Source organism: Otolemur garnettii, unplaced genomic scaffold, assembly GCF_000181295.1.
Source record: "Otolemur garnettii isolate 467f Iridium unplaced genomic scaffold, OtoGar3 scaffold00088, whole genome shotgun sequence".
NCBI lineage: Eukaryota > Metazoa > Chordata > Mammalia > Primates > Galagidae > Otolemur > Otolemur garnettii.
Window position 1 is genome coordinate 5,380,618 of NW_003852483.1, and position 9,584 is coordinate 5,390,201.

At 41.1% G+C, this 9,584-nt stretch overlaps 1 protein-coding gene across 4 annotated transcripts in view; it reads right to left on the reverse strand.

Annotated features, from left to right (window-relative positions):
* FAM120A (family with sequence similarity 120A) overlaps nt 1-9,578 on the reverse strand; it is a 129,385-nt gene extending 119,807 nt beyond the window's left edge. For all 4 annotated transcript variants that reach the window (XM_003795026.2, XM_023516234.1, XM_023516232.1 and 1 more), the window contains exon 1: nt 9,091-9,578. In XM_003795026.2, the coding sequence (XP_003795074.1) occupies nt 9,091-9,564 (474 nt within the window). In that variant the 5' untranslated portion in view covers nt 9,565-9,578. The remainder of the gene's footprint in view (nt 1-9,090) is intronic.
* Nucleotides 9,579-9,584: the final 6 nt, after the last annotated feature.

A 9,584-nucleotide genomic window follows, 5' to 3' on the forward strand; every position in this document is an offset into this window, starting at 1 on the left:
AAAAAAAAAAAAAAATCTGAAATCCAAAATGCTCCAATGAGCACCTCCTTTGAGTATCATGCTAGCACTCAAAAATTTTCAGATTTTGGAGAATTTCGGATTTAGGATTTTGGGGTTTTGTGTAAGGATGCTCAACTTGTAAAACTGTTCGCTTTATCTTCTAAAAATAATAAGGAAATGAATGTCATAAAAGAAACACAAACTAAACGTTATAAACTTTTAAAATAAAAAAACAAAATAAAAAAGGAAACACCCACATTACTTGTATTATTTATTTAGCCTGCTACATTACTCTCCAAATGACACAGCTAAATTATAGCAGGATTATTCTTGTAAAAATTTCATTCCAAAGCACAAAACATCAACATTTAATTTTCAGAATTTAGGAAAGAAAACCTCAGACTGATGCTATTTAAGATAATGACACCTGCAAACTCTATATAGGTCTGGGAAACTGAAAAACCTCATCCATGTAGTCTAGTGATCCCCTCCAACAGTTTCAACTGATTTGTTACTAATGTTCATATGCATTTCTAACCTGTGAAAAGTCAACCCTCTAACAATAAACCCTCCAGTATACTTCCCAACACTAACTGACAAAATGCCAACAACATGGTAAATTCATTCTTTTCTTTTCTCTTTCTCTCTTTTTTTTTTTTGAAACAGTCTCACTCTGTCGCCCTGGGTAACCTTAGTATCAACAGCTCAAACTGTTGAGCTTAAGCAATTCTCCTGCCTTGGCTTCTCAAGTAGCTGGGACTTCAGGAGCCCACTAAAATGCCCAGCTAGTTTTTCTATTTTTAGTAAAGATGAGGTCTTGCTCTTGGTCAGGATGGTCTGAAACTCCTGAGCTCAAGCAATTGCCCTGCCTCAGGCTCCCAGAGTGATTATAGGCAGGGGCCACCACGCCCAGCTAGATTAATTCTTCTCAAAAAAATTAATTTATTCCAGAGTCAACTAAGAAACGCCAAATGACTGGGGCAGAAAAGTATTATGTTTCTAAATCACAGATCCTGAACTACCATAATGCAGCTTTATTATCCTCCTTGGAAATACAGATAGATGTCATGTTAATTCCACACTGTCCCTAAAATGTCTAGAAATAATCCCTATGATGCCTAGAAACAATGTGAGAAAGCCAGATGTAACAGGAGAAAAGATAGCTAATTTCTCTAAGCAATCACCTCTTTTATGCCCTCAACACGTCTCTTAAGAAGCATAAAAGGTTTATTCAAAGATAAAACCTCCTACAACAGGTGGCCACCTCCTACAACAGGTGGCCAACCTAAGACCAGTGATCTTTGGAATTAACTCTACCTGACTTGGAAACTTCAACTTTCTATCAACTCTATGCCATCACACTACCTTGCATAAGGACAGTAACGGGTAAATTATTATATCCACCTACCAAATATTTTCTGAACATGTAGTACATGCCAGGTATTATTCTGAGGGCTGGATAATAGGTAAGGTATTCATGTGACCTACTTTCTAGAGAAAACATAAAAATAAGTAAAAATGAAATAAATGATGAGCTACAGAGACATTTGAAGAATATATCCATTTGAACTGATTTATTTTTATGTTTCTTTATTTAAAACATTTTTGTCTATAAATTCACTGAATCTTTTTTTTAATTCTAAAATATCAGGGGTGGCGCCTATGGCTGTGGGTAGGGCGCCGGCTCCATATACAGAGGGTGGCGGGTTCAAACCTGGCCCTGGCCAAACTACAACAAAAAATAGCAGGGCATTGTGGCAAGTGCCTATAGTCCCAGCTACTCGGGAGGCTAAAGCAAGAGAAACCTAAGCCAGGAGTTGGAGGTTGCTGTGAGCTGTGACGTCAGGGCACTCTACCAAGGGCAATAAATAGCAAGACTCTGTCTCTAAATAAATAAATAAATAAATAAAAATATCAGCCCAGGCATGGTGGCTCAGGCCTGTTATCCTAGCACTCTGGGAAGCTAAGGAGGGCGGATCACCTGAACTCAGGAGTTCAAGACCAGCCTGGGCAAGCAGGAGACCTCATCTCTACTAAAAATAGAAAAAACTAGCTGGACATCATGGCAGGTGACTATAGTCTCAGCCAGTTGGGAGGCTGATGCAAGAAGATCATCTGAGCCCAAGAGTTTGAGGTTGCTGTGAGCTATGATGATCATGCACCCTACCCAAGGGGACAGAGTGAGACTCTGTCTAAATAAATAAATAAATATCTATTACATAGCATTCGACATTTATTCCTATGATTAGTTTCTTCCCATTAGTACAAGTTTCAGAAAACTACCTAAAGAGTAATGTGGATCTAAAACTTCGTTAGAGATAAGGGGGGGGGTGTGTGTGTATATATAAATTTAGAAAATTAAGTTTTTTATTTTATTTTATTTTTGACAGAGTCGTAATCTGTTGCCCTGGGTAGAGTGCTGTAGCATCATAGCTCACAGCAACCTCCAACTCTTGGACTCAAGAGATCCTCTTCCCTCAGTTTTTCAAATTTTAGTGGAGATAGGGTCTTATGTTTGCTTAGGCTGGTCTTGAACTCATGAGCTCAAGCAATCCACCTACCTCAGCCTCCTAGAGTGCTAGGATTATAGGCCCAAGACACCAAGCCCAGTCAGTCTTAGTTCTATTTTTGATTACTTCTCTTCCTACTATTAGAAATCTACATTTCAAACATTTACATGGCTTTACAAAGGCCCCAAGTTTAGAATTCTTTTATTTACTCATACCAGGATTTCCTTGCTTTGGCACTACTCATATTTTGGACCAGATAATTCCTTGCTGTGGAGGGTGTTCTGTAGAATCATATTTGGCAACTCCCTTGGCCTCCACCCAATAGATGCCCATAGCTTATACCCCACCACATTACCCCACAGCTGAGACAACCAAAAATGCCTCCATACACTACCAAAAGTCTCCTGCCAAATGTCTTAACTCTCAATCCCAGTTAAGAATCACTCACAGGTCTCCACTGAGTAATATATTGTTCTACGATATAGAAGAAAGTTCCAAGCATTAACCCAGGTAAAGATTTAAATGAACCACACACACAGCCCCCAACTGTAAGCTCCCTAAAGGTTTCCTTCCTTTCCTGTTTTGTTCATTCCCTCTGATCTGAGCAATAACAAGTGTTCAAATATTTGCTGAAAGGAGAATAAATCATTGGCAACATCAGAAAAGACTGTACAAGAAACTTGGGGCCAGGTGTGGCAGCCAATGATTGTAATCCTAGCACTTTGGAAGGCCAAGGCAGGAGGACTGCTTGAGTTTAGGAGTTTGAGTCTGCTGTGAGCTATCATGACAGACACCATTGCACTATAACCCAGGTAATGGAGACCCTGTCTCAAGAAAAAAGGAAAAGAAAAGAAATAAAAATAAGAAAAAAGAAATTAGAATTGGAGATAAGAAAACATATCAAGTAATAGCCATTGATCCAGATTTGAAAGAAAACAATTTAGTCTGGCTATATAATAGAACACAGCAAACTTTTTGATTAAAGAGTCAAATGTCTATGCTAAAAATACAGATGACACAAGGAGTAAAATACAGTCCCCGGCCTTACGCAGTTTACAGTTTGATGAGAGAGGTTAAGTATTCAGGCAATTGCAACCCAACAGACTACTGGAAATCCAGTACAAACAGACAGGATGCTGTGTATATGTGTTTCTAATCCTTGCCTTCAGAGTACACCCCTTGGGAAGCTATACACCCATGCCAGGCACCTAGTCCACCATTCAAAGCACTTTTTCTACAAAGAGTTCATGAACTTGTCAAACCCCGTACGACAACAGCTCTGATGGCTATTCCAGAAAGAGTTCCAAAATTGCTCTTAAGGTTGGACTAGGTACTGGCATCAGTGCATAGCTTCTCAAGGGGAGTCCTTAGAAGGTGACCACAGTGACACTCAGCAATGAGGTATGTAGCACATTTTCTAGGATAGTTCACAAACTTAATTGTCTGTCCTCAGTGAAGAGTATATTATGGAGAGAATGGAGAGGACTGTGGCATTTAGGGAAAGCTGTCTTTCAGTAACAGGAAAGAGAAAGACTTCAGTAATTGAAAAAGGGGTGGTGTTTGTGGCTCAAAGGAGTAGGATGCTGGCCCCATATACCAGAGGTGGCGGGTTCAAACCCAGCTCCGGCCAAAAAACTAATAATAATAATTGAAAAAGATTCAAAGTGGCAGATGGGAAAAGACAAAGTGGGCTTTGATAGGTCTATTAATCTAGAAATTACAAATTGGTGACTTAAGAGCAAAAATAGCCTAGAGACCTTGGTATTTTAAAAATAAGATAATTATAAATAAAATCTGACTTTCTGGCTTTCTTAAAAGGTCTGAAGGTCTGACAATGTTGACTACATAGTTCTGTATGACTTTTAAAATGTGCATACCCTTGGATCTACTGTGTGTGCCAGCTGCAGAGGTTGGATAAATTAAGGAACATTATATAGGCATTAAAAAGAATTAGAACTATTGGGCGGTGCCTGTGGCTCAGTGAATAGGGTGCCAGCCCCATGTACCGAGGGTGGCGGGTTCAAACCCAGCCCTGGCTAAACTGCAACAAAAAAATAGCGGGGCCTTGTGGCAGGCGCCTGTAGTTCCAGCTACTCAGGAGGCTGAGGCAAGAGGATCTCCTAAGCCCAAGAGCTGGAGGTTGATGTGAGCTGTGACACCACAGCACTCTACCAAGGGCAACAAAGTGAGACTGTCTCTAAAAAAAAAAAAAGAATTAGAACTATTAGTACAGCCATGGAAAGACTTTTATATAAAAAAGCAAACTACTAAATAATGTGAGTGATCACATTAATATTAAAAATTAGAACTATAGTATAATAACACTTATTATACAAAGTGGCATAAACTAACTGCATGGCCTACACAGCCACTGTGGAAAACTGTGCTGACTCCTCAAAGAAGTTAAACACAAAATTACCATATAACCCAGCAGTTCAACTTCTAGTATATACCCTAAATAACTGAAACCAAGAACTTAAATATTTGTATACCATGTTCATAGAAACATTTCACATTATTCACAATAGTCAAAAACTGGAAGCAACTCAAGTGTCCATTAATGGATGAATGGAGAAACAAAATTTGGTATATACACACATGAAATTTTAGCCTTAAAAAGAAAACTGTGATATAAACCATAATGTGGATGAACTTTGAAGACATTACGCTACATGAATTTAAACTAGTCACAAACCTACACTAGGAAAGTACATGATGATTGGTATGAGTTATAATTGATCAATTTTCAACCTTAAGGATCTTCTGATTGAAGGTCTTTAAGAATAAGAAACATCGTCAGTTTTTAGGGTTAATGGATGTTTTTCTTATGCACAGAAACTTTGCTACTTCTATTCTAATTGCAAAAATAACAGAAGTGGTTAGCTATCAGAATTGACCTGCAGTGAATTGTAGGTAAATACACCCACAAAGTGTTCTTACACAATGAAACTGAACTTTGACTTTAGCACTGCACTTCCCTCTTGAAGAGGTTACTAATGACTTTACTCCAGACATCACTTAATCAGTAGATCCTGTTTCTTCAAGTGGAAATAGGGGTAACAAAGCACTCTGAGGGATAGACGAGATGGCATAGGTACAAAAGTATCTACTTTGATACTAAATAGTTCTCTCCCCCATCAAGCACACAAGATCATCCCTACATGTTATTACGCTAATCATGAAAATCTTAAACCATAGTCTAACTTCACATTCTTCCACTGACTTAAAACATGAATATCATTTTATATAATATCTAAGTAAATACACTAGAGAATTGATCTAACAAAATCACAATGGAAGCAAATCCAGAATAAAATCTGAAGAACTTCACTATAAACCCTCACACCTACACAAGTCTTGTAGCAGAAACATTTATGAAAGCTACAGCAATTTAATGCCACCAATATTTCAAAATAAACATAAGTCACTGGTTAAAGTTTCAAAGGTTATGACTCAAGGCACACGAAAGGAAATCTCTGAGTAACTAGCTAAGTTAGGCTATTTAGTGACCTAGTCAAAATCAACTGATACATAGGCCAACATCTAATGGTTTAAAGAAATACAAGTATTACCGTACCAAAAGTACAATTATTACTGTATCAAGGAAATTATCTCTAATTCAAAAAAGATTTCTGTAAGCAAGGATAATAGAAAATTATGCCCTTCTGACCATTTAGAGAAGGCTAATGAGATGTTAAGTTTTTATAAGAGAAATGTTTCATTTATCCAACTGCTCAGCTAACATTTTGCCAGTATTTTTTCAATTAGCCATTCTATAAGTATGTAGTAATATCTCATAGAGGTTTTAACTTTTTTTTTTTAAGAGACAGAATCTCACTTTTATCACCCTTCGGAGAGTGCTGGTAGAGTCCTCACAGCTCACAGCAACCTCCAACTCCAACTGCAAGATTCTCTTGTAGTCCCAAGCTACAGGCGCCCACCACAACGCCCAGCTATTTTTTATTGCAGTTTGGCTGAGGCCAGATTCAAACCTGCCACCCTCAGTATACGGGGCCAGAGCCCTACCCACTGAGCCACAGGCACCGCCGGAGGTTTTAAAATTTTTAACCATTTTAACAGCAACTTTTAAAAACAGCGCACACTGTTTTGCTCCTTTGAACAGAGAACACTTGACGAAAATTTTTCTGACTCAAAATCATCCTTATAGAATAAACACTGTTCTCTCAAGGATAACAGAAGTACCCGTAGGATTGTTTTCCTTCTTCTAAAATGGTCTCAGAATTATGTCTGCTTTTTTATAGTTTTTTAAATATTCTCTCCTGTTGTCACTTCTTGCTATTAATGGTGCTCCTACTTCTGGCAGACTTTCCTTTTCACCCTCTTCTCAACCTGAGATTAGAAAATAAATAACCTTCTCCATTCCTGTGATGCTTCACTAAGGATAATGTGTTCCACCTCCATCCAGATTAGTACAAAAAAATAAAAAAAAAGAAGAAGAAGAAGAAAATAAATAACCGGGCTTGGTAGAATTACATCTAAAAATAAGAGGGCAATCAGTGAGTGAGAGCTTAAAGGATACTTCAATGAGGAAAGTGAAAGCTTCCCCCTCACCCCACCTCTTCATGGTATTCAAACTTCCTGATTATCTAGTTTGGTTGCTGAGAAATTTCTAGGAGGTAAGTTTCCTAGGCATTTTTCAAAAATGTGTGATTGCCAGCTAAGAGAACACCCAGTAACTGAGTCATTTGCAAATAACATTAGGCTATAATTCTAGATGAGGAATTAAAAGCTTACCTAAAGCAAAATATAGACAAGATTACTCTGTATGCAGAAACCTAAACAGAAGAGATTATCTTAAATGTAGTTTAAATCTAGCTTCCAAACACACATTGGCCAAAATCCTGAGCCCCTACTAGGTACATCGGGCATTCAGAGAGGCACAAAGACAAATACAAAGAAATGTTAAAAAAAAAAAAAAAATTCAATTGTTCTTTCAAAAGACACAATGGCCATATAATAGTGGTTTTGATCATATTTCCAGTGTTCCCTTGAAAATCCTACTTAACTAGTTACGTGTATACACAGCTGTGATGTAACCAAAAGCAATTAAAAGAAGCTCATTCTGTCTTTTAGGTAGTATTTTCCATCTCTCGACAAGATAAAGCTATGAACAGTTGTACGGTCTCTTCTGGAGGTGATCGCACAGGAGAAATGGTATCACCTTACTTCTCTGAGCTCCCAGGCTCCAATTCAGAAAACGTGAAAGGCAGGCACTTCCTCCCAACCGAACTTCCCTGAGGAATGGCACGCTGCGCATCCGCCATGTTCACAGGCCAATCGCTATTCTTCCGGCTGCCTCCACCCACAGTGTTAAAACACATTTCACCAATTGCAACCGGATCTTGGGTGGGACTTCCGCTATCATTTCAGGCTTAACTACCACCATCTCATCACAGGCAATCATGAAGAGAATTCCACAAACTTTGAGCTCATACACAGTTTCAAGCAAACATAAAAAAATGACACGATGGAAGATGCAGTGACAAACGCTAAAAAGCCAAAACAGTCCCCAAAATGTTTTTAAGAAAAACAATTTAAAATCAAGCAATCAAAACCTTAAGTCCAGGATCATGTATTTGCTTATCTTTACAGTCACTGCTGGGTCCTGAAGTTCTCCTCTGGCCCAGTTTCAGCTGCGGAGCCCTCTGCCAAAGGGACAGCAAAAGCCGATAATGTGGAGCTCTGATTACCCACCCATCAGGGCACCCGTGAAGGTCACCGAATACTTAACTGTGCACCAGAAAATCATTCTGCAAGTTCACTCCTGTATTGCCTGGGCCCCGATTTTAAACTACTTATTTTGCTTTGGATCTAGAAAACTGAACTATTTTAAAGACGTTTAAACACAGATTTGTAAGTCACGAACTCACATTTTACAATTCCTGAAATCTAACACATAAACTGTAATTTCCCTAAAGATCTTATTTTAAAAGGAACACGACAGTGTTCTTAAGAAGCGCCTAATGCACTGGTCTTTACACAAGATTCACTGTCACCTAACATTTGTAAAGGTAGCAGCAGCAGCACTAGTATTTCCAGCTGCTTCTCTCTACTGGCCCTGGCGATCCCCCTGCTATTACTATTCATTCCTAGATAAACCTGTTGCTAGTAAAGAACAGGCTAAATTCAAAACATAAGCATTTGTTTTGAAGTTGAAGGTAAATAACCTGCCTGCTTAAAAGAAAAAGGGGGGAAATTTGAAGGATACTGGAGATAGCACTGCCACCTCTGGCTTCTGGTCCGGGGCTCCCTACCCAACCTCAAGTGTCCTTATAACGTCTGTGGACCCCGAGCAGGCTCACTGAAGAGAGACAACTGGAGGCAGGCTTGAACAGTGCACGGCCTGAACAGCCGGCCATCCATCTTGTGTTCCGGCCCGACTCCCAGCCCGCTCTCTAGCCCGGCCGAGCCCGAAGGAAGTCGCCACCCCGCGCGCCGCCACGGCCCGGCGACATTCTGCGCCTCGGAAAAGGGTCTTGGAGTGCGGTGCGGCCCTGGTCCCTGGACCCCAGAACCACAGGCCAACCACAGACCCCTTTGGATCCCCGGCAGGCCTCACCTTGACGTGGAAGCGGATGAGCGCCAGGCGGATGCAGTGGGCCATGCAGACCGGCGGCAGGAACCAGACCTTGGGCGGCGGGGTGCCCTTGTTCTGGACATGGCTGACGATCTGCTGCGCCGTCTGGCGCTCGTTGCCCTGCCTCTTGACCCACTCGTGCAGCCGGGCCTTCTCGAGCGCGCCGTTGAAGAAGACGAAGAGCTCGATGTTGCCGCCGAAGCAGGCCTTGGCCAGCGCCGCCAGGTAGCCGAGCATGTGGTTCCACTGGCCGCCGCTGACCCAGTCGGTGTAGAAGCCGCCGTAGAGGCGGTGCAGGCAGTTGTCGGCGTCCACCAGCAGGCGCAGCGGGGTCTGCGGGGGCCGCTGCCGCCCGCCGCCCACCAGGCTACCCCGGGCCAGCTTCTGCAGCTCCACCGGCACCACGGCGCTCGGGCAGTGCTTCTCGATGTAGTCCTGGAAGCCCTGCACGCCCATGGCGGCGGCGGGAGCGCGGG